The sequence below is a fragment of the Pezoporus flaviventris genome, unplaced genomic scaffold (assembly GCF_033815535.1).
Source record: "Pezoporus flaviventris isolate CSIRO_AGI_PZ_B2104156 unplaced genomic scaffold, CSIRO_AGI_Pfla_v1 ptg000016l, whole genome shotgun sequence".
Taxonomy (NCBI): Eukaryota; Metazoa; Chordata; class Aves; order Psittaciformes; family Psittacidae; genus Pezoporus; species Pezoporus flaviventris.
The window spans coordinates 9,543,499-9,568,867 of NW_026892564.1; the positions used below are offsets into that span (position 1 = coordinate 9,543,499).

Consider the following 25,369-nt stretch of genomic DNA (forward strand, 5'->3'; position numbering starts at 1 on the left):
TTTCTTCTGTGACTCCTCATTATTAGCTCATGAGCAATTTGAGAAGGAAATCCTCCTACGACAAAACAAGACAGGAACAATGCAGCAGCACATCTGTCATTAGCATAAGAAAAAAAAAGAAATATCTTAAGTACAAACTCAATTTAAAAAGCAAGATCAATTACATTGCACGGAGGAAATTTCTCCAGAAAGGGTCTCAAGCTTACAAGGCTGAAGCAGTTCTATACAGCAGAACTGACAATTTCTTGTAACGTGTCCCCATACTACGAGACACGTGTCTCAAAACAGGACCAAGAGCTCATCACTGCACAGCTCCACTGTCGGGATTTGATGTGTTCGCTTCGGACAACGCTCTCTCCCAGTTCTTCCCTTACCTCGGTACGCTGTGAGTTACCAAGGGAGGTAAAAGCCCAGAGCAGACTCACTAGGGGCTCCTGGAAAGTTTCCTGCGCCCAGACTGCTCCCCAAAGCGCCTGCTCCCTTTACCCTCCAGGCACCAGGCTCGTTTCAAGGGTGACCGTGAGGAGCGCCCCGTGCAGCGCTGCGGGCTGCCCGCAGGAACCCCGCGAGGGGAGCTCCCGTACCCAGCGCCCCGCGAGGAGCAGCAGCCCCCACCCCGCTGTGCTGCTCTCCAAGAGCGCGACCACCCTGACGGCGCTTAGCGTGAGCCGGCGACCGGGCGACAAAGGCTACACCCGCCTAACACTGCCTCAGCCCTTCCTCCGCCCTCAGGGGTTTAAGAACTGAACCAGAGAGCCCCGGGAAAGAGTACCGTGTGCTCCCCCCCATCCCCACCGGCAACTATCCCCTCAGCCACAGACCCGCCCCACAAAGGATCGAGGGCAGTCACCCCCCAGCCTCCCGCCTCAGGCCACCCTTTCCCGCCCGCCAACTGCCCGCCTCGCGCCGGCGGCCGGAGAGCTGGGGGGCGGGGGTGCAGTGGGAGGGCCGGCGCGAAGAAAAGAGAGCGAAGCGGCCCCGCGCGGGCGGGAGCCCTGTCCCGCGCCCCGCCGCCGCGCGCCGCCAGCCCGCGCGCTGATTGGCCGGCCGCGCGGCCGGGGCTCCCCGGCGGGCCGCGCCTGATTGGCCGGATTGTAAATGCGATGTCTGAGGGCGTCCTGGCGGGAATGGTACGGCCGAGCGCGCCCCCCGCCTGCTCCCCCCCACCTCCCCCACAGCCGAGGTGAGGGCGCGGAGCCCCTCCCGGCCCTGGGAGGGTGAGTCCCGAGGTGCCGCGCTCCGCTCGCCTCCCGCCGGGCTCGGGCGCACTGCCCCGGGGCGGGAGCGGCTCCTCTTAAGGGCCGGGCTAAAAGCGCCTTCTCGCTTTGTAGATGGAGGTGAGCGTCCTGGCTCTGCGGAACCTGGCGAGCGGCCGGCCGGGGCGGCGGGGCCGCGCTGAGGCTGCCGCCCAGAAGGTGAGCGGGCGCGGGGTGTTGGGGCAGTGGCGGCCGCGGTCTGTCCTCAGCGCTGCGGGGTCCTCTCACACGTTAGTCCCCCTGTCCCGGTGTCGGCCAGTGCGCAGCGCGGAGCTCTGGTGGGGGCGGCCGGTACTTCCGAGGACTAGGGCACCCCACCGGGCAGAGCGGGTTACGGCCGCGGCGCCACAGCCCCGGTCCGTGTGTGCAGGGCCTCGACCCTCGGGGCTGGGAGGCAGGTCGGGCCTGGATCGTGTCCCTCACGCCCCTGCTGACCGCATTTGGGGTGCTGCCCACTGGACCAGTACACCTGGCCCGCCCTGCCGTGTTCTGCCTGCGCAGCAGCATCTTACCTGTTGGCACTTGGAGCACAGGGGTGGCCAGCGCTACCGTTAAGATAAAAAGACAAGTCAGTAAATCAATCATGAGCCACCCCACTGTTGTCAGTAAGTGAAATGATTGCGCTCTGGCATCATTCCCAGAGAAACAGTTTTTAGCTTTCACTCACTACTCGCTACTACGTGATCTCAACCATCCCAGTGGCTACTGCTGGGTAAGGTGGAGAAGGCTCTTCTACAGACTCACCCTGCAAAACCGGGCCTGACATGACATGGGCAGCATGTGGTCCTGTTATTTAGTATTTGAGCATGCTGATGCACATTTTACTATGCTTGCCTTCTGGTCTGTATCCGCACAATGATGTTCCCAGGTCAAGAGACTGAGCAGTGCTACTCAGCAAGGAACAAGCTCGTTATTCCTCTCCTACCTTAGCAGCCAGGAGACAGGGTATCTAGCCTCGGACATATTTTGCTCAGTAACATCTCTTGAACTAGACCCGATTCATGACCTGCTGTCCATGTTCAATCAGGAGTCATCCAAAGATCACATAATTCTTGTCAGATTCAGCTCCTATTGTCTCAGAAATCTGAATTCCTGTTTACATACTAGGCTCATTAAGCCAGCCTGTCCTGTCCTCTTGTATTTGAAAGCCATCTCTGCTTGGATCAAGGTGAATCTCACACTTATGCCAACTGGCCTTTGAGTTCTGTGGAATACAGCTGGAAGTTCACATAAAGCATTGCAGTTACTGACAAGGGTAAAAGCATTTCTTACTTTAGTAGGCAGTAAAGATCTGTCATGTTGATAGTAGATGTGTGCTTCTTTTACAGTGCCACTACTTTTTTCATTGTGGTATTTACACAAACATGAGCATTTGAGGTAGTGGAACAGCAAGTTGCTTCAGCTGCCCTTGCTGCAGTTCCATTAGCACCAGGTATAGTGAGCAGGAACTTGAGGGGAAGGTAGACTTTCTCTGATACAGATTAAGTGTTGATTCACTGCCGAATGTAAAGTTGCAAGAATATGGAGCGCCAACACTATGTGAACATATATTCCAAGAAATACAGTGGCATCTAAGTTGACCCATATTTATTACAGTGTAGTTATGTTACAACTGGCTGTTAATTGTAAAAGGAGGTACATTTATAACATCCTTTTGTGTAATTCATAGGTGAATGCATGGAGAAGTGTTCTTCATCAGTGCTCAGAGCATAATGCTTTTGATGGGCCAAATTCATTTTCAGTTTGGATGCTACAGAGCTGCTCCTAGTAAAAGCCAGCTTCAGTTTTTACTGGAACATGTCTGCTTCCTAGCTAGACTGTACCTGATAAGATGATATTTGGAATTGCTTATTTAAATATCTTTCAGCTGATGATAGCTGAATTGTTCCAAATAAAAGGCAAAACTTGGGAGAGTTCTTATAGCAAACCAATAGTAACTTAACATTTTCTTTCAGGCTGTATTCCATTTCAGAATTGAACTTCTTGCTGCTCAAAATAAAATACATAATATCCAGCCTCAAAGGTGTCATGTTAGATTTTTAAAACTCATTTTGAAAAAAGGAAGTGGTAATCTTAGTCTGAGCAAGAAGACTTACTCAGTTTGAGACACCACCGTAAAACGCACAGCTAGACTGAAGAGCTAACAACTTCAAGCCCGATTTATAATTTAAAAGCAGTTAGCTGTGGTTCTAAAGGCTTCACTCCCAATTCCAGCTAGCTTTCTGACGATAATCTGTCAGCTTCACTTTTTCTCACTTCACTCAAGGTGCCTGCAATCATTTTAAGGGCCTAAATCTGGAAGCTACTGAATAATAATAACCTTGAGTTCAAAAAAACCCCAGTGTCCTTTTTCTAGGGTATTAAGGAGAATTAAGTTATAGCTGTACTATCTAAGAACAGAACATCAATCTCCCTGGGCAAAAAGATACAGTACAATTTTCTGCATGGGCATTTTTGGAAGCTCTGTTCTGTACCACATTTAGAATACCTGGACCTCAATTTTTGATACCCTGCAAAGAAAGCCAGTATAGCATCCTGTCTACTTTATTCCTCTAGTTTTCACAAGCTATTTGCACTAACAGGCTAGAGAGAAGTACTGTCACTTGTTGCTCAAAAATGGATATCTTGGCTCAAAGATACCCTGATGCCTTCTTTATTCAGCCAGTCCCTTGAGATTATTTGATCAGTAGTGATAATTCTTCCAGTAAGAGGAAGGGGTAAAACTGGACCCAAAGGTGAAATATGAAGAAAGTTTGACTGCAGCTAGAAACTGGAGGGAGTTGGTCTTCATTCAAAGAATGATAAAAATCAGCTAATGAATTAGACTTTTCCTTCTAGCAGCTCTTAGCTACAGTCAGTGAATAGTTATGGAGATTTTTCTTCATTGTTTTGAGCAGTAGATAGTGCAGATGCAAAGCTTGCATCACTTGCACATGAAGTTACAGCCACTTCAGTTTGACATTTTATGACAGTGTAAGCTGCATCCCTACCATGGCTTTTCATTGGGGACTTCTTAAGCAAAAGAACATGTTTTCTTGCTAACTGTAACATGACCTATGCATTATCTCAGTTTCGATCCGTTTTAGTGATTTATGTTTGGGGGCAATGCTGTCTTGTAATAACAGTCAGAGTTTAAAAGCCTAATAGGCCACAAGTTTGACTGGTTGACCTCAGGCTCTGTAATTCAGGGCAGTATCTCTTACACACTGCTTCAAGTACAGTAACATGTTGACTATTTTACTCCTTCCAACAGAGGCAGAAGAGCCATGCTAAATATAGCTGCGAATGCCAAGGCATGAGTCACTACAATTACCTTCATAAGAACAATTACATTGATTGTTGGACGGTTTCTTTCCTGCTGTGTCTAAAGAACTGTTTTTTTTTATTAACAGGAAAACATATTTGATCGATCCAGGATGGCCCCAAAGACTCCCATTAAGAATGAACCAGTTGATTTATCAAAGCAAAAAGGCTGCACCCCAGAAAGAAATCCAATTACACCTGTTAAGCTCATTGACAGACCTCAGCCGGATCCCTGGACCCCCACTGCTAACCTGAAGATGCTTATTAGTGCTGCTAGCCCTGACATGAGGGACCGAGAAAAGAAGAAAGAGCTCTTCAGACCCATAGAAAACAGTGAGCAGAGTGACACACCTGATTCGTTACAGGTGAGATTCAGAACACGATTACCTTATGTTCACGTAGGACTCAGACCTTCCTTAAATTGTGCCTCACTTTTATTCCAACTGGTCCTTTGTTTCCTATGGAAGACTGCAGAATTATAAAATATTGCCAAGGACGGTTGCCTGCACAGCACTGGCTGAACAGCAGGACTTGCAAAGACTAAAAGTAATTGTTCTACTAGTAACTGACCTGAGACCCTTCAAAAGCCTGAATATTACTTAAGGGACAGTGAAGGAAGTAGAGCTTAAATGGGTCATTTTCCCCAACTTAAGTACTTCTGACACTATTTTTTGAACTGCATTAGAAAGAAAATTTCCAGATCATTTTTAACCATACAAGCAGGATTTTCAAGAGCATTTTGACAATGGGAGTGCGTAGTTTTCAATATATTTTTGAAATCTTCTACCATGTCCACAACAGACCCACATGGTGATGAGCTGAAACCTTTTTCCCCCTTTCCACACCAGCCCCAAACTAGTAGTCAGCAAGGATGGTCAAGTGTTAATCAAATTTTTACTTGCCAAGACTCAGGCAATGTAGGGGCTGATCCCTGTCCTCCCTTTAGGAAAGCTATCCGTGGAGAGGATGACGTCAGGTTGTAATATGCGTCGTTAGTTTCCTTTCTTCAGACTTATTTTCATTCCAGCCACTGCTGTCCCTGTCCTGGATTGCTTCTTCTAGAATATCCTTCTTCTGTGATTTAAGTCAGAGGAAGATAGTTCTGGGGCCTTCCTATTGAGAAGCATCATCTGATAGGTACAGATCACTCTGCAAGTGTAGATTTTCCAGGACCTACAGTGACAGTAGTCTGGAGAATTCTCCAATTTAGCCATAAAGGAGCAAACAGTTCTAAAGGTAATTCCTAACATAGTAAGTAAAACACCAGTCAGTGTTAAAAGTTAGTTCATTACCACTGCAAGCCCACTAAGGTCATATGGTATTTTTGAGATGGCTACTATGAAGAGTTCAAATATTTCCTATTTAGTAAAACACTTAATTTTCTCCACTTAACTTGCAAAAGAGTGTTACTGTAAGATACCACCCTTCCCATACCATATAAAACTCTTAAGAATTCAATCAGAGCAACAGCCTGCCACAAGGTCACAACTGCCAAAGGACAGTTAAGATCTCATAAGCAAGGAAACACGGATTTCAACAGCTGCCACCACTCTCAGCTTTTCTTTACCAGAGAACATGATTATTTCTTTCTCACCTTTCTTAGACACAGAGTCAAAACTTCAAGAGCTACCAGCACAGAAAAAGCCTCCATCATTCTCATTTTGTAATAAATTAACATACCTCTTCTTGCCATCACAGTTTTCTGGGGTCTTTTTCCCTGCAGGGACAGAAATACCATATTCAGGCTATCCTACAGAATTCACATAAGCTAACAGCTTAACTGAGTTTGAGGTTCAGACCTTAAGGCACTTGATAATGCCTTTTATAGTGTCTTACCATCATGCCCAACACCTCAGCCTCTAATTTCTTAAAGTTATAGAGGCACTGTAAAGGGCAGTAAAATCTATTGAAAGAAGTTTGGCAGGAACTCTTTGATGGCTTGTACATCTTCTGGTTTATTAGATCCAGAGGTGTTTGAGGGAATATTCCTCCTCCTCTCAAAAAGAAATATTCCTTCCAAGTAGGATCTTGACATCTGCTAGTCTATGTGTTTGGTCTCACTGGTTGTTTTATTTTTTCCTGAAGCATAATTGTTATTTTATGATCTCACAGATAAGTTTCTCTGTAGATATCTTGTGTGATGAATTAAAAAGAGCTTGCAAGCAAAATGTGTCACCCAAGTGCTCTGTGCTTGCAAGGTGTTCATGGTTTTTCCTTACTAGAAAGTCCGAGCTTAAATACTGCTAACATCTGGAATATACCTCACTTGGCTATGCCTTGCTTCTAAAGCTCTGCACTAAAGGGTTAACATTTATTTTTTAACAGTATGATATGGTAGACGACAGCACGGTTGATGAATTTGAAAAGCAGAGGCCCAGCAGAAAACAGAAAAGCTTAGGACTCTTGTGCCAAAAATTTCTAGCTCGCTATCCAAGTTATCCGTTGTCAACAGAAAAAACTACTATTTCTTTGGATGAAGTGGCTTCAATTCTTGGTATGTATACCTGCAAAAATGGGATAACTGAGCAGCTGGGGTAGCCCAACAGGAGGGCCTTTAAAAGGTCATCCTTCTTACAGAGTACATGCAAGGGCTGCCTTTCCCTTGGTCTGGATGCTCTTCTAATCATACTAATAAAGACTTGGAAATTACTAATATTGCTAAGTGTCTTTACTGCTTGATAACGCTACCATCTTAAAATCTCCTTTCTGACAGTACTTTATACTAGATGGATCTATCCTCCAGCTGTTCACCAACCGTGCTGCTTGCTTAAATTCTCAATTTGCTGAACATGGAAGGAGTTATGAGCTACACACTTTCTGAAGAAGACTTATAAACTACATCCTTTGTCAGAATACAATGTTTGGGGAAGCAATTGCAAACTAGTTAGTGTAGGAAATCAGTTGGCTTTACTGTCTGACTTCAGTAACATGCCTGACATTACATCTTCCAGGATCTCATGGTTCATCAAGGTTATCTTAGCTTTAAATGTTCTCTTGTGAGGGTAGGTTACCAGGAGACCTGCAAGAGTAGAATGAGAAAATGTGTTGTACTGAGGTGACAAGAAGGTAGCAAGTAGCAAGTAGCCTGTTAGGTTTGGTCTTAGCTAAAAGATCAATGAAATATCTGAGAGAAGCAATGAAATTTGGGAGAGAGGGCTAAGCCAAGTCACACAAATAAGAAAAAGATCCAGGTCCTTGGATGGGTTGTCTCTTAGCTAAGCATGGCTTTGTAAGATTGAACTTAAACTAAATAAATATTTTATTTACATTTACAACTCGGGTATTTACCAGAAAAGAGGAAGCAAAAATGAAATGTGCCTGTTTTGGAAAGAAAGGGAGCAGAGGAATGATGTCCTCTGTGACACTGCCAAGGAAGTCCTTGAAATACTCATTTATTTGCCTTGGTAATAGGAAGTGGGAATAGGAGAGAATTCAGATGAAGTAAATAGTTCAAGAAATTAATTTTTAAATAGCTATTTTAGATTTTGTAGTTACTTCTTTCTGTGTTTGCATGATGTGCCTGTGCTCCAACCTTGTGCAGCTGAACATGAGTAGTACTTTATTTTGTGTTTGAAGCGGCGTTACTTTGCTTTCCTTAATACTAGAAACTTTGTTTTTAAAACCTACTGTTGTGCATTTTACCTCCCTGAAAGGGCTGTGCTTATTTTCCTCCCTTTGGTTTTCACTTCCTTGCCTGCCCATATCCACTTGCTTCAGAGACCACAAATTTATTCACTGCTGATGTTGCTGCTCTCTGTGTGTAACAAATGATGGCTGTAATACAGTTTTTGCTACAAATTTATATTGCTGTGTTCACTAAAGACCTATGGAAAAGACCACAAAGAGAACTATGCTTCTGGTGCCTTACAGACACAGGATATGTGTATCGCTCATGTTCTTCTGGAGTATGTTTTACTCCAAAATCTTCACACACTTAGAAATACTCATGAATTGTTTATTCTAATACCTGTTTGAGGCTGGTAAGTATTATCTGTATTTTCCAGATGTGTAAACAGATGCATTAAGGCCTCACCTTCCACAGAGAAGTCTTTAAAAACCTTTCCCCTGGGCTAGCTCGTGGTCTGCTCAGCTAATGTTACCCATTATGCGATTTGTAGTACAGATGTTGCCACTAGTGTATAGTGTACTGTTACATGTAACAGGCATGCTTCAAACAGTGCTAGACATGAGTACTCAGAACAGTGAGCAGAGTCACCAGGCTGTTCATATTCAGTTCTCAACCTTGCTCACGTCAGTCAGGCTGAACCCAAGCTGGACATATTTCATAGATTTCCTATTGGGGCAGACCCAGTCAGCACTGAGGACTTGTTTCTGCATTTGGAAACAGTGAGTCTCACTCTCCACTGCTTTTCACCTTGTGAAGCCTTTGAGGCTCCTTTGCTTGGTATATGCTTACCAAGTAATTGTGCCATTCAAAATGCAAGTGGTTCCTTTAGGAGTGGGCTTTTATATCTACCCTGTGTCAGCACCAGGCTCAGACCCTTTCTTGCCCTCTGTTGCACGCAGGCTTGTGTATAGGTATGTGTCTGAGCTCTGGAGCAATCTGACAGGAAGAGCCAGAGTGCTCAGGAAACCTTAGGGCAATCTGGATAGGTCTGAGTGGGGCAGCAGAAAAGAAGATAGACAAAGAGCATAATACCATGCGGCTGGCCATACACAAGTCAGTTCTTAATTGTGCAGATAGAATGGATCTAATGTAATGTGTCCAAGTGAACAGTGAAAAATATATTGTGAACACTCAGTATTAGAGAACAGCCTGTTTGCTCTTGCACTTCTGCTGAAGAACACATTAAAACTAGATGAGCATCTGTGTCTTTTTTTATTCTCCCCCTAACCTCAAAACAGGAGTTGAACGAAGACGAATTTATGATATAGTGAATGTCCTGGAGTCATTGCACTTGGTTAGCCGTGTGGCCAAGAACCAGTACTGTTGGCATGGCCGGCACAACCTCAGTCAAACTCTGAAAACACTTCAGGAAGCAGGACAGCTGCAGTATGGAGAGCTAATGACCGTCTTCCAGCACAAGGAGCAGGACCTGGAGTACAAATTTGGAGAACAGAAAAAGGAAACTATTCCAGATCTTCAAGACAGATCCTTAATGGACTTTTCAGAACCAGATTGCACCTCTGGTAAGATAACTAATACGTATCATGTGATACACAGACACAAGTCTCTTTCTCCAGTTTGCTATGTGACTTCTTCCCTTGCTTTGCTTTTAAATTAAACAGTAAAAAAATATTCTTTGCAAAAAGGTGCTGAATTCACCATGGAGGTGACAGAATTCTTCTGTCCCCACCTGTACATGGCAGTAAATGCTTTATCCTGACAGAAGGTGCCATCTTCCATTTGTCCACTGTTTGCATGCTGCCCGCATAATACATACTTACAAAGTCCCTTGGAGTCACAAAACTATAGTGGTGCAGAACAGTGTAAAGTGGAGTCAGCTTTGCAATCTGACATTCTAAAAACTATTTCTGCAAGTTTTATTTTTTTATTGCCTTTCGAAGAGAGAATTCTGTCTGCGCTATTCAGTTATTTGCTGCCTTTCAAAAGATTTCTGCTTCCTGACAAGGAAATGCTTTACCTGTTTTCTGTGTGAGAAACTTAGTTTTCTGGCTATGATGGATGACATGCTAAGAGGCTTGGGTATTATTTGTAACACAGCATCTGCAAACAGCAGAAAGGACAAGTCGTTGCGGATTATGAGCCAAAAGTTTGTCATGCTGTTCCTTGTCTCCAAGACCAAGATAGTCACTCTGGACATTGCAGCAAAGATACTGATAGAAGAAACCCAGGATACAGTGGACCACAGCAAGTTTAAAAGTAAGCTGGCTGTTGAGATGCAAATCAATCAGTCTGTGAGCAAAGGAATTAGGGGCGTGTTTGAACTGACACCAGTAGGTAGTGGCAAGAGCAGGTCAGGAATCTTTTGCTGAAATATGGTTTAGGGTTTTTCTTATTTGTGAATGCTAGTTTGTGAAATCAGAGCTTGGGGTGGGGAAGAGTCCATTTGACAATTACCTTCAAATTTTATCATCAAAATAAAAATGTTGGTTTTGTTTGGATTTTTTTTTCATACTTTAACCCTACTTCTTGTGCTGTTCTAAATGATGTTTCTGGACTTGTTGAAATTAAACATGTTGTTTAATTTAACAGAGTTAAATTTCTTCTCTGCAGAAATGTGTTACTTCTTTTTATCCCAGAAATCTCTCACAGCTGGATGGCACTGTTTGCTTTTCAGTTTGTGAGGATTAGTACTTTGATCTCTTGGACAACATAGAAAAAACTCAGCATTAGCAAATAATTATTCTAAAATAAAGACTTTTGTGTCTTTAAAGTACTTTTAAAACAAAGTACTTGCACTTTAGTCTTAAAATTCTACTCCAAATACTGGGAGGAATTTAGCTGGACAACCTGTGGGTATCATATTCAGTTCAAACATGTTATTGGAGAGATTTTATTTTTCTAAGAGGGTTACATTTTCCAGATGATAAATATGCATCCTTTTGTGATGAGCTTTGCACTCATGTGCTTCTTGCCCCCAGGTGCTTGTCTTCACCACATGTGGAGGTAGCTGCCTTTTCTGGGCAAGATGATGATGTAATCATTTGCTAACCCATTTGCTTAAACCTGAGCAGCTAAGATGCATAAGCAGCTAAAATCTGAAGAACCAGTGGCAAGCAGGTGGGAGCTGGTATGGCAGGCTTCATAGGAGGTGGCTTAAGTCTATCGCAGTTTGATTTTACCCCCTCATCTATGAAAGCTGTGGTGCTATTCTCAACAAAATTACCATGTAAATATGTACTGTATGTGCTGTAAAAGTAGCTATCCTGACTATTTCTGTCCTTTTCTGTTAGCAAAGGTACGAAGACTGTACGATATTGCCAATGTTCTCACCAGCCTAGGCTTGATCAAGAAAGTTCATGTCACAGAGGAAAGAGGACGCAAACCAGCCTTCAAGTGGATTGGGCCTGTGGAATTCCCTGGCAAGACCACTAACTTGGGTAGCTCACATCTCTTTTCTTTTTGACAAATCCTTCCCAGTGTAAAAGGTTGTTTTTGATTTGTAAAGAATGGCTCAGTATTCATTGTCCACCCTGTGGTGGTTAACTGCTGGCCACTTCAACATTTGCCCTTGTTAGACTTTAGGCCTAAGGGCTGTGGAGGGATGTTGAAGAACACTGTCTTGCTGGTATTTTTACACCAACTTATGTAACTATAAATTGTAGAACAATGGCAGATAATGCCTACATCTCCAAATCTGAGTCCACAGCTTTTCTGGGTTGCAAAATCTCCGTAATTCTGTTATAATTAGAGAGTGAATTATTTTGTTCATAAGCGGATTTACCAAGGTAGAGCAGAGCTGTTTCTTGCATGTGTACCTTAGTACAGAAGGTTTGTTTGCGAAGGAGGTGGTGGCTCAGAGCATCTCTGTAAACTGCATGGCTAGAAGCCAGAGCAAAAGGAAGCATTTTGGTAATAATATTTGAGTCAGGCCACTGCCAGGACCAAGTAAAAGTAAAGGACAGTGTTAACACCATCTATTTCCTCCTGATTATGCACACTAGAGCGTAGCTGCTGCTGCAGGTGCCATGGAGCGGAAAGAAAAGAAGCCCGTATCTTGTCTACCAGTGCATACTGAGCTTAGGTCTGCTTCCATGTTGTGGGGTCTGAGACAGGCTAGAGGTTACCTTTTATCACCAAGTTTGGTAACATGGCAGAAGCCTAAATGAGGAGCTGTATTCCATGAAGGTCTGTTGTACAAAATCATGTTCCTACAGGTGAGCTGAGAGGGCACAGCCCAACATCTGATCCTCTGCCAGGGACACAAGGAGCCTGTGTCCCATATCAGATCTGTGCTACTGGAAGGCAAAGGTTTACACGTCACGCTTCGTTTAACAGCACACAGTCTTGTGAAGAGACCAGAAGGAAGGTCAGTTCTGAGCCCAGCAGCCCACATCAAGAGAGGCAAGGTAATTGCTAATGAAGCATGTTCTTTTGTATCCCAGTGGATCTGCCCAAATATGGGCCCACCAATGTAAAGCATTTGACTGGGTGAGTCAGACTCATTAAATATGAGAATGATGCTTGGGAAGTGCTTATATTTCTACTGTTCACGTGATGAGACTTCTGTTTTGGACCCTTCAGTCAAGTGCCTAAAGTTAGATGAGATTAATCTGGGCCATACTGCCTTAAATCTGCAGTTTGTTTTCTGGTAAATGTTTCTGTTCTCCACTAACTGCAACTATACTACAGTTTCTTCTGTTAAAATTTGGTAAAGAAAGATTCCTTAGCCACACAAAAGCTTGCTTTATTTTATGGTTTCTAATATAGTGGAATTTATTGTAACAATCTAATGGATAGCTGTTAAAAAGACAAAGCAGTTACGGTTTTACAGTTCCTTCTTATAGGAAATTACGATATTGAGCACCTCTCCAGTGGGACTGAGTTCTGAGTGTCTTGCAGATTCTGGCTGTAGGTCATTAGTGGACGTTATAAAAATGTGCCAGGATAGAAAAATTATACCAATTATTTTATATGGCCAGCACAAAAATATGCTTGGTAAACAGATCTGTTATTAATTGAATGTTCCTTTGTTCTTTCAGCCTATATTATGAATTCAGATGAATATTGCTCCAAAATGATAAATCCAGCAGCTATCTGCAGGCAGAAAATAGATGAAGATACTAGGTAGGTTGGTCTTAACTCCCGTCCAGTTTCAGATTTGTGCTTGTCATGTTTAGTTCAAGGCTAGATTCTGTTAATGAGCCCGAGATAGAAAATTACTGGATGGTCTCATTACTATGTTAATGCTAATAGGTCTCACCATGGCTTTCTTTTTTTTTTTTTATGGCCAATTTATACTTACCAATTTATACTTGTACCATTGTTTTCCTTCAGCTTTGTTAGTTCTTCATCTCATATCTGTTTATATAGGTCATCCCTGCCTCCTTTGCCCTGTTGTCTAGGTAGGCTGAGCAAATCATAATTCCCTGCAAAAGACTTTCTGTCATATCAGTGAGTCTTATCTACAACTAATTCGAATTAATTTCTGAATGATTGATTCTAGTTAAGTGCAACAGGGAGCATTATTGTTCTGCCCAAAACCTGAGAAGTCTGCTTCTGTGTAATTAGAAATAATAAAAAGTGGCCCTTCTTGTATCTTTTAAACTGTGTAAAGTAGTGGCTGGCGGGACAGGATTTTTCCATGTTTATGTCCAACAATGTAACTATTTGCTTTCAAGGATAAAATAGGGGGGTAATTTTGGACTAAATGTTTTTCTTTTTTTCATTACTTTTAGGAATGAAGCTTGTGCCACAGAAACAGTATTAAAATCAGCAAGGAACCCAAGCGTAACCTCACCTCTCTCCCTTCTTTCAGTTCCTGGAGACTCTGAATTTTGTGTTAACCCTTTGCCTCAGGCAGTTTTCCCTGTGGTTCAGACAGATGTGCCAAGCCTCTCACTGCCACATGGCATCAGCAGCCAAGCTCCACATCCTTCCACGCTAGCAGCCTCCAAAACAGAAAATGGAAAACCTGCCTTGCTCCCTAACCAACCGTTCCTGTGCTTTCCATCTTCATCCCTCTTTATGTTGTGTGGTGGTCTTCAGGAAAATAACTTGAGGGAGAGCCTGCCCAGTGCAGGAGATGTGGGAAACAGGAATGCAGAAGCTCAGGCTGCCGTACCTTCAGCTGTCTGCCAGAAACGCAGCTCCCACAAGTGCGCATCACCCTCTGCACCTGTAGATGATGAAGAGCCAGTTGCTAAAAAGCAGACCGTGGAACAGAGGGATCTGCCTCTCTCACTTGTGGTATCCAAGGTAAAGAAGTGAATTTCATTATTTCTTAGGCTTCCTCTCAGCAAGGAAAGACTTTTGCCCAAGACAGTGTTTTCAGAAGTGAAAATTCACTGCACCACTCGTGTTACAGGTACAAATTCTGCCTCCCACATGTTAATAAAATTGTAAGAGGGCTGTATATAAAGTATAGGCGTTAACTGGGAGATTTTTCACACTACCAGGGGAAACCGGAGTGTGATTCCTTTGGAGAGGGATGTGATGCTCATCTGTTCTTTGGAATCAGTGTCCTGATCATTGTCTTCAACAAAGCAACCTGCCAGTGGGGAGGGAATTAATGTGACTATTATTCCTCATCTTCACCTTGAGCTTTCCCAGTTAGCAGCAGCAGCATTGCTTACGCCACTGAGCAAATGTGGTTTGTACTTCCCCACTACTCTCCAGCATGAGTCCCCCTCTCTCAAGCCATGTTGCCCACAGCAGGCATGTTGGAGAAGGATGATGGTAAAAGGTAAAGTGCAGCTATCTCAGGGTTCTCCTAACTACTTACCATCGGGGTCAGGCTCCAGATCGTATCAGTGTTTGAATATAAGCCAATTGAAACAGGTGCTTTTCCTTATCAGTAAAAAATTAATCCCCAAGCTCAGGTATCTCTTATCCAGTGTCTTCAAGTACTGAAAGTGAACTACAGCATGGGGCACAGGGCTTGGGCATCGCTAATATGGTTCTTCAAACCCTCAAAGTTTTTTAACATGGTGACTTGTTAATCAGTTTTGTGCTGCTCGTTTGCACAGATGCATGTTTTACTCTGTAGCTGAGGAAGGCGCATGAGAGATATTGCACTGTTATTTCCGTTTGGACTCTTCATTTCCTCTTTTGTTTTTGCTTAGAAGCCTTTAGAGTCACCCAAGGCTGAATCTACCCCAGGAAGTGGCTGTACCTCTGCTGTACATCTAGAAGCTTTTCGTCTTGACCTCACAAGTCCTGCTGCTCCAGAGGCTTCAAACAATGAGCCTACTAAGCCGTTAGATTCTCAGAAGCAAGAAAAAGGGGCTCAGAATAAAGACCCTGATGAACCCTCTCCAGGAAAAGTGCACATCTCTACAGAAAGCACCAATCAACCTTTCCTACCACAGTATCTCTATGTTCAATCTACTGCTGGTAAGGACACCCATGAGATCCAGAGGCACCCAGACTTCTGCATCTCTTCACTGAGCAAATAGGGAGGCCTACAGATAGGTGAATAAGTCTGTATTTGGCAGGAAAAGCCTGTCATCAGTTCTCTGTAGTAGTATAATAGCTCTGAATTCTCTTGACTTCAGATGAACTGTCGTTTCTCTGAAAATACAGTCATTTTTCTGAAGGACCCGAACATTAATAGCAATGAATAATGTGGGTTTTGCATGGTTGAATTATGTGCAGCAGAAAAAAAGACACTTATCCAGCATTCAAAACTCAGAGGAGCTGGAAATCTATGTTTGGCAATAGGGTGGCCAGAACAGTGCAACAGCATCCCCCTGAGTGAGTGAATGTAGTCAGCTATGAACTTTGTACTGTCTTGTAACGTGCATCATTGGGGTAACCCCACAAAAACTGAGGCACTGGGAGTGTAGCCATGCCTACCTGTAGGACATGGGAGGGATGGAGAGGAAGCAGCTGAAAATACTGCAGGAGGATTTCATGTTCACTATTTTTTGTCCTGTGTTTGTGTGGAGTGGAAGACTGGTTTGTGAGAACACGAAACGTGGTAGATATCCATGACTACTGCTTTAGTATTCGATTAATTTCTGGCACAGTTGGGTCTATGGGATTTCACTTATAAGATGAAGTTGCTCAGTTTGCAAATGTTTATCCTGGTGTTTTGGGAGGTCAGACAAATAGGGAACCAGAGCAGCTTCTGTTTCAAAACCGTATTTCAGCTCTTGTCAGGAAAATAAGCATCTTTGGGGTGTATGTTTGAGCTTGTTTTGTGTTTGGGTTTTTTTTCTCATTTAAAGCAGCATATATATTTTCATATAGCAGAGGATAAGATTCCCATTATTGAAAAAAAAAAAAAAAGAGGGTTTTAGCCAAGCTGTTTCTTGCTATTGAAGTTAGAAGCAGAAGACTGCAAGGTGTGTGGTTGGCGTTTCATGTGAAGAAAGTAAATGGATGTATATACAGTGAACAGGCAGTAGGGGGGGAGATGGAGGTGAGGAAAGGGAGCTTGACAGAGGAGTTACAGGTTTGTGACAGTTTCCTTGCTTCTTTTTTACTATTTTTGTCACAGTTTACTTCCAGGACAGCCTTTCTCTTTGTTGTTGGACCTCTTCCCTGTTCTAGTTTAAGCTAAGTCTAGTTATAGCTTAAGTCTAATTTGTCAGCTGTATTAATGCTTTGCTTTTTCTATCTTTGGTTTAGGATTGAGCAGTTTTAATTTCCTGCTCCCTGCAAACCAAGCCCCTGGTGCCATCAATCTTGCTGCAAACCAGTTACCTTCTCTGAGCGTCCCCTGTGTCATGCTGCCATCAGCAGCCTTGGCTTCCTTCCCTCTTATTTGTTCTCCCACAATCAGCAGTCCTCTTCCCACAGTTCCCGATGGCTCCTTTTCAGCTGCCACCTCCATGAGTTTCAGCATGTCCAGCCTGGCATCAACAGCACCTGTTTTCATAGGCACCACGGCAGTGGTCACCCCCAAGGTCTCACCTGTGCCTTCAGTGGATCCTCAGCAACCAACTCACCCTGCTCAGCACCTGAGTCCTGCGCTCCCAAGGTCTTGTGGTGCTGTTAAACTGGACTCCCATGTGTGTATGGGGCATCCAGTGACCCTTCTGAAGCTGCAGCAGGTAAGTGGGAAAGGTGTTTGGTTGACAATGAAACACCATGCCAGATCACTGGGCCTGAAGGCACCTTGTGCTGCAGGCTGATGCCAGTATGTCATGAAAGTCTTAATCTTTAAAACTCTTACAGGAATAGAGAAAAAAAAAATTGATTACAGGTTTTTTTTTTTCCCCAGAAATGCAGGTAAGTATTTTTTCTCCATTTGACACTATCTTGTGTTCTGCAATGGCCACAGAAACACATTAGGACAGGAGGATTGTTTGTCAGCTGGCTGCAGCACCTCTCTGGTGTTAGTGTCCTGGGGTACCTCCTCACCCCTGTTCTGATCTCTCTTCACTAAATAATGGAAAAGTAATAGCAGTATCAGAACTGGGGGGAAAAATTCTTTTTGTAGGTTTTGTTGATCTTTTTTATAAAGATTTTTTTTTTTAAATCTACTACAGAAACAGACTTTTTTGAGTAAAAAAGATGAGAAATTCAAAAGTGAAGAAGGACCCATTGATCTGAAGTACAATGAGTGACATAAAGCAGTCTTGTCACACATAGAGTTTACAGTAGAGTGGCACTTGAAAAACAAGTGGTCAGGGTTTAGAAGACTAATTTTAGACCTATTTTGATGCTAACAAACAACTAAAGTGAGTAAAACAAAGGAAGAGAAAGCCATTTAAGCTGAAGGGCAAGATTGGCATAAGAATGAATGAGCAGGCATGAATACATTTAAGTTGGAAATGGGATAGAAGCTATCTGGCAGAACTGCTGGCAGACAGTTCCAGAACAAAAAGCAGGGGCAAAGCCTGTGGAGCTTCTGAAAGGATGTCTGAAGTCATTCCCTATAGTAACAGGGTACAGAGGTTGACATCTACAAGCTGCCTTCTATTTGAATGCTTGCATGTAGGCTTTGAGAAAACCCTACTGAATCCCTTTGGTTTTGTTTAACAACTAGCCTTCATCAGCTCCCCTCACTCCCAAGAACATTCGTCCTGTGCGTCATGAGGCATTTTTCAAAACTCCTGGAAGTCTTGGAGACCCAGTTGCATGGAAGAAAAATGAAGGCAACCAGACCAGAAATGCCAGCTCTGTGCAGAGGAGACTGGAAATCTCTAGTTCCAGCCCTGACTAACTCCACTCATTGCAAAGGGTGGGCAGATTGTCCTAGGACTCTGTATCTATTACAAGAGATCAAGCTCTTGACAAGAGGAGTGTGTTAAAATGTCATCCCTTTTGGTATGCTTCCCCACTATCTATTCACGCACCAGTTCTGTTAGCCACCTTCTTCACAAATCATCCTTGGTACTGAAACCCTTTTACTGAGTTTTTCCTTCAGTACTGACTTGAATTCAGATGTTTCACATGCCCTTGTGCGCATCAAACTCTATTTGGTGTTTTAATTTGGGAAACTTTATTGCTGTCAGGAGATGCAAACAGATTTTCTTGGCGTCCCCAGGGGTTCTTTATTCATGGTTTGAAGTGAGATGTCTAGCACTTATCTGGGGTAAGCATTTTTATTTTTTTTTTGCATGTTCTCTACTTACCCTGAGTAAATCTGTGGTAAAAGTGATAAACTTCTGCAGTTGTGAGAGCAACTGCTTCCTCAGTTCCAATCTGTCAAATCCTGCCTCCGCAGTGCAGCCTCTTGCTATTTATTTTGTACATTGGAGTGGGATTTAGTGGAAAAAAGTCTTTTTTTTTTTCAGCTTCAGAATAACAGATTTTCTCAGGGTAGGATTACTTGAATGTCAGTTGGTTGTTGTACAATTTTCCCAGCACTTGTGGTTAGAAAAACCTAATAATAACACGGTATGATTGAATGTATACATGTGAAAAAATATTAAGACCAAAATAACTGTGAATGTTAACATGTTTATATTTGTGTTAATGAACTGTAGTAGTCCTTAGGTTTTGGGTTTTGGTTCTTTTTTCTTTTACTCTGAGCAAAATGTACAAGTTAAATGTAAAAAATACAAAACCTGATCCCTTAATTACATTTGACAGAGTGACAAGCCACTGAGAGGGCTGTGCTAAGATTTCATCTCCCGTTTAAATATATAGTCTAGATTTTATGACCAGGAAACACTGGTAAGTCATTAACCACATGATTAGATTCAGTCTAACCTGAGTCTACTTAAGTGCCTGCTTAGTTGTTTACTTAAGTCTGCTTAAGGGGTATGTACTTCAGTGCCTAACACCTCACTTACAGGAATTTTGTAACTAGTTACTAGTGCATTTGAACATGCTTGGAAGACAAGGGAGATCTTCTTTTTTGGCACGTATTTATTTAAATCATAAAAAGAAACTGAAAAGAGCAGGAGTCTTGAATTTGGGAAATGATAAAAAAAGTATTCCTAAGCAGAAGATAAAGAGGAAGAAACATCTCTCAGCTAATATTCAGAGTCATCAAATAATGGATGGTGCTATTAATGATATAGGACATAATTTTAAGAGTTAATGCTCTTATTCTTGGGTATGTTTTCACTCATGTAGCAAACCACAGTTTGTACAGTTTCTTGTTTTTAAAAGACAGAAAGTGTTGCTGTTGACATAGTGTTTCTCTGGAATTAACAAACAGAAGGCCAGCATTATCAACTCTTCTTGGTACTGGTACTGGTTTTCCAAGGGTAGATACACTGTTGGATGTGCTACTTTGTTGGTCAAGGGAGACTAGGACTTTTTTGGGGGGTTGGGGGTTTGATGAGGCTTTTTACTTTTGTAAGGAAATGTATTATGAAAATGGAATTTAAGAAAGAATTTTAGTGAAGCTGGGTGTTTGAGTGATGTCGCCTTATCTTAGAATAGACCAATAACAGCCTTTTAGGGAGGCCTAGTTAGCCCTCATTGAAAGAAAATCTATAGTAGAGTTATAGGAAATTTCAGGGGTGGTAAAGAGAAGTCTTCAGACTGCTAAATTTAAGGGGTTTATTATTGGTTGGTTGGGCTTTTTTTAATTACACTACAGTTATGAAAGTTTACAGTTTTTGCTTCTGAATTATTTCTTCTTATACACCCACTTCAATTAATGTCACTTTGAAAAGCAGTGTGTAATTGGCACAGTGCTGCCCCTACACTTGTGTTGCTGTTGGGGCTGGAAACAGGCTGCTAGTGTTCATTATGACATGGTGGATGTAGATTCTCCAAGCCTTGTCTTTTTAGTACAGTGCAGCCTTTTAGTGAAATAGCAGCTGGGAGCAGAGGGGAGGATTAGAGCTAATACTGGCTCTTTGCTCCAGTTGAAGCATCATTGCAAAAATCGTCTTTGTCAGTGATGTTACTCTGTGCCATAACTAACCTAACTATACTTGAAAACACAGGGACTGAAAATGGATCTTCAGTTTCCAATTCTGCTTCCATTTTTGAGTTTCCATAGATAGAGCAGGTCTGGAAATGAGGTTCAACTCCCCCACGATCAAAGCTGTTCTGTGGCTCATGGTTGCGAAAGTAGTTTTGGGCCAGGGAGAAGAAGGGGGATGATATGCTGTTTTGCTTTTGTCAATGCAAAATTGTCACTAAAACAGGAACAGGACCACCAAAGTAGTTGGGCAGCAAAGGGATCAATGCTGCTTGCAATACTTAAGCTGCTGAACTAGACTGGTGAGTGGGAAGAGCTGGTTTCCAGAGGGAATGAGTTTATCTTTCCCATCTTCACTGAAAGCTAAGAAGAAAAATAAACTAGGAACAACTCTTCAGGAAAGTAGATTTGAAAAAGCAGAATTTGTATTTGCACTGAGGAAAAGTGCATACCCAGGATGTTCTGCAGGGTTTGTGAAACCTTTCTGTCCCAAGACAGTTTGCTGAGGAGGGTGAGCGTATAACTTATACTTGAATCTACCTGCCACGTTTACATTTCTGATTGTCTTGTAAATTGGTGCTATTTCTGTATTTAAAAAGCTGTATTTTTAATGTAAAGCTGCTTCCAGTTTGTATCTTTGCACTGCTAGTTTAATATAGGTATTAATTTTATTGCTGTTTATAACTGTTCTTCAGTGATTAGATGTCTTGCTTTTCCTGCTCTCTAGCCATCTTTTTAGCTGTCCACATATAGCTTTACTCCCGTCACACTGTTGGGTTGGATATTTTTTTTATACTATCTTTTAGCAAAATATTAAACAACTTCAGAATAAAAATGGAATTAAAACCAAGGCTGAGACTGTGATTTCAGTATGGATTTCAGGATTTTCAGTATGGCCCTTGAAAAGAAGCATCCATCCACTGTGTGTCCAGCTGAGCAGTCTCTGTTGGATGCGAGTAGTAGGGAGGTGGGACAGGTAGCAGCTCTCGTTTATGGCTTTTTTGTGCAACGCAGGCACAATTCCCACTCCAGTTACTGCAGGCACTAGTACCAGTGCTATGCAAGCCGGTTCTTAAAGCCCTGGAGCTGTCCAGGGGAATGCCCAGGGGCCCTGGCCCAAAACTGTATGAGGTGGTCCCCAGCACCACCACCATGGGGGCCTATTCCACCACCACTGTGGGGTCCCACCACCACCCTTGGGGCCTGTCCTGGACATCCCATAGCCGTCCCGCAGCCCGGCTCTCCACATGATGGCCGCAATGCCTGCCTGACACCCAAGAGCAAAGCAGGCCCTGATGCAGAGGCCAGTTTCCCACAGATGGAACCTGGCAGTTGCTTGTACATGCTATTGATCATCAACCAGTCCTAAAAAAAGTGGAGGATGCAGCCATAGCCCTGCTTCCCTTTCAACTGATCATGCACCCGCACATAAGACAGCTTCACTCAAACACACGTTTCCTCCTGTTAATAGCAGGTTCACTATTGATTTTAGCAAGCCCAGTATTGCCCCCTTCCCCCCTGCCCCAGTAATTAAAGAATTAACGTCCCCTGTCCCCTGGCTGCAAAATGCCCGCGAGTTGCAACTGGCCAGGTTCGTCAAAACTCACTTCTAAAATGGTAGCTCACTTGGTATTGTTTAGGGGGTTGCTGATCTGTTACTCCACCAATACTAACTTTCCCTTTCAACTGACAGAGGAAGGATGGTTAATCTAATAAATATGGTATAAGAAGCACTAACAAACACTAACCCTGACTCAGCTCCCCTGGCAGGACCACGGCCATCATTTCCTTAAGGAGGAGCAGGGCTGTAGCTTCCAGCAGTTCTTGTCCTCAATGGCGCACTTAAAACTTTGCCTTTTGAAGTAAATAATTAGAAAGGAGCATCCAACTCCCTCTGCATTTAGTTCTGCCTGTAAAAAGGGAAAATTAAAAGCAGTGCCATTGTGGATCAACATCTTAATGCTCCACAGCCTGGGCAGGGCAGCCTAGAGCCAGCTGGGAGACAAAAATTGCCCCTGACACAGGAAGGTTTTGAACACTGCCAGCACAGCTGGTCAGGGGCAGCAGAAAGAGAAGACTGATGGGCAGAAAAGAGCCTGCTTCTACCATGTCCAGGGAAGCAGGTCTTGACAAGTGTCATGGTTTAAGCCCAGCCGGCAACCCAGAAACATGCAGCCGCTGGCTCACTCCCCCCCCTTTCCTCCCCCCGCTCCCGGAGGGATGGGGAGGAGAATCAAAAGAACGTAACTCCCACGGGTTGAGATAAGAACAGCACAGTAACTAAGGTATAACACAAATCACTACTGCTACCACCAATGATAATAATGGTAAAGGAAATAACAAGGGAAGAGAATACAACTGCTTGCCACCCGTCGACCGATACCCAGCCCGACCCCCTCAGTGATCTTCCCCTTCCAGGTAACTGCCCCCAGTTTGTCTAGTGGGCTTGACGTGCTGTGTTATGAAATACCTCTTTGGTCAGTTTGGGTCAGGTGTCCTGTCTCTGCTTCCTCTCAACTTCCCCTCCTCCCTGGCAGAGCATGAGACTCAGAAAGTCCTTGGTCAGAATAAACATTAACTGAGCAACAACTAAAAACATCGGTGTTATCAATGCTGTTCCCAGGCTGAAAGTCAAAAACACAGCACTGCACCAGCTACTAAGGAGAAAAATGGCTGCTACTGCTGAACCCAGCACAATGAGCCACCTTGGTCAATAAGGAGGGTTTCCTGAGAGGTGCTTGGGTCACAGCAATGCTTTTTCCTTCCAGCCCAGAGAGTTCCTGAGCATGGCTCCATGGCCTGCTTAATAACTTAAACAGCTCAGGATGTAAAGGGGTGAAAAGAAGGTATCTTTTCTTTTTTGCCTTACCACAGATATGCAAATGTTAGTCATGTCGACTGTGGTACTCTGAGAAGATCCATGTGGTCAGTAAACATTAACATCCAGATTCTTTCCAAATTCATTTATTGCACCAGAAATGCGATGAGAATTGAAGGTATTTTCAAGTGCTTTCTCCAAGGCCCCCTGGAGTGATGAAATTAATCCTAACGATGTCAGTCAGCACCTACTTAAGCTCCAAGAGCCTAAAGCCCTCCCCTGATCCCTTCGGAGGCCACAGCGACTCTGTTGATGAATGGGCAAAAGGCTCTATTGCAAAACGCTGTCACCTCCAGGTCTGGTATCATGGGACCTCCATGGGACAAAGAGAACTGATTCAGTCAGAACTCCTCCATTTTATTCCATTTTCCAGATAAAGTTCTCTTTTCCACCCTGAACGTGAGATGCCAGACTTCACGCCTCTCCACCGTCTCCAGCTGGCTCTCTCCCCTGTGTGTGACACCAGTGTGGTTTCATTGATGTCATACCGTATTTGGGTGGGAGGGGAGCATGAGACCGCTTTATTTTTTCCCAACAGTTGCTTTTTTGTTTGAAAACTGACAGCTGTGAACCAGCAGTGTTCAGCCTTACCCCCTAGATGTGGTGTGGGAGTGGAGGCGCTGGAAGGAAACCAAGCAAATCTGCAATATGTGTATGCATGTGTGTAATACATGCACCTTGGCATGTGACTCTAACACCACCTGAAACAGGCCCATTTGGAACAGGTTTAATCTTTCGGGAAGAAAAGAGAAACCATTTAAAGCCTAGAAAATAAGAGGTAGGTACAAAAATTTCGCTCCACAACAAAAAATTGCGCATAAGGAAACATCTCCCTTATTTTGCTAGCCAGTTCTTCAGTGCTGAGAAAAGCGCTTTGCCTCGTCAGTCTCTGCATCTCACTGACAGCCAACCAACATGAAATTTAATCACCCTACATCCCTTTGAAATCTTGATTAGCTGGTAACAACTAGTTCCGTGCCTGAAATGCACTGGGAATTTAGTGAACCTAAGGTAGAAGATGTTAGGGAAGAGGTGGCTGGAGCTCTGCTCTAAGGCTTGACTGAAGACATGACAAAACCAGTCACTGGCACCTCACTTACATTTAGGATCCTGTCATCACCGAAACTATGATGTTTGGAAGATGTTGGTGAAAGATGTCTCTGCAGACACTCTAGTCCTAAGTGGCAAATACTCAAACATTTGAGTTCCTGTCTTCCTTTACATTAACACAATGCCAGTGGCTCCAGTGGATTCACTCTAGATTTACACAAGCTCGAAGGGGAGGAGGGTCTGTCTCCTGGTTATGGGCTTAATTGTACACATGATCTACTGCACAACACTGAGCAAAGCAGTCTTTGACTTCTCTAATACCAGCACAATGACAGGTCAACCAGGAATTTCACCGGGCCTCTCAAAAGCTGAGAATCTAGCTGGTGGTGGTGGCATGCAGGGAAAACAGGGAGATGGAGAGAGGGCAAAGGGCAGCCCCATAGAGAAGGCATTAAGAAACAGCAGGACAAGTAAATTCACTGATTTGAAACTAATTTAGGGCTTTTCTTCTCAGCCTTTCTTGGGACCTCACATTATTTGAGGCTGCCTCTGAGGACATGTCAGAGCCTGCTAGCTTGGGATGGCATCAAACTTGCCCTCGTGCTCCTGTACCAGCTTGATGGTCTTGCAGTGACCTTTTCTTGCTGTCTGACCACTGATTTTTAATGTAAGCTTCCTGTTTGTGAGTGTAAGGCTGAAATCACAGGTTGGAGCCTGTTCTGTCTGTAAGATTTACAAAAGCATTGCATGCAGATAAAAGATTATTTTAGGAGGCTAAGAAAACAAAAGCTTTTTTTTCCAGTATATACAATTACAGAGGAACGAACATTCCAGATGCAGTCAGGGAATATATTTTGCTGTCATAGGATAACTACGCAATGCCCTGCCAGACTAGCTAGGGTGAGCTCTAGGAGCCTCTGCAGAGGATAAAAGGATTCACTCAGGCACCAGCCTCCCTC

The 25,369-nt window shown here is 43.5% G+C and overlaps 1 protein-coding gene across 1 annotated transcript; it reads left to right on the forward strand.

The window, feature by feature from the left end:
• The first annotated feature begins 1,149 nt into the window (after nt 1-1,149).
• Nucleotides 1,150-21,321, forward strand: E2F7 (E2F transcription factor 7). Its single transcript, XM_061454728.1, has 13 exons — nt 1,150-1,217; nt 1,332-1,415; nt 4,649-4,924; nt 6,885-7,053; nt 9,426-9,710; nt 10,246-10,404; nt 11,439-11,585; nt 12,363-12,554; nt 13,188-13,272; nt 13,884-14,403; nt 15,270-15,540; nt 16,780-17,204; nt 18,143-21,321. The coding sequence occupies exons 2-13, from the start codon at nt 1,332-1,334 to the stop codon at nt 18,317-18,319; spliced, it is 2,790 nt and encodes a 929-aa protein (XP_061310712.1). The 5' UTR covers nt 1,150-1,217; the 3' UTR covers nt 18,320-21,321.
• The last annotated feature ends 4,048 nt before the right edge of the window (nt 21,322-25,369 follow it).

Bases quoted from the DNA above. Each gene is read 5' to 3' on its own strand.
- E2F7 (XM_061454728.1), top strand. From the start codon at position 1,332: ATGGAGGTGAGCGTCCTGGCTCTGCGGAACCTGGCGAGCGGCCGGCCG. The intron at 1,416-4,648 runs GTGAGCGGGCGC...TTTTATTAACAG, and splicing joins CTGAGGCTGCCGCCCAGAAG to GAAAACATATTTGATCGATC. The intron at 12,555-13,187 runs GTAATTGCTAAT...TTGTTCTTTCAG, and splicing joins CCCACATCAAGAGAGGCAAG to CCTATATTATGAATTCAGAT.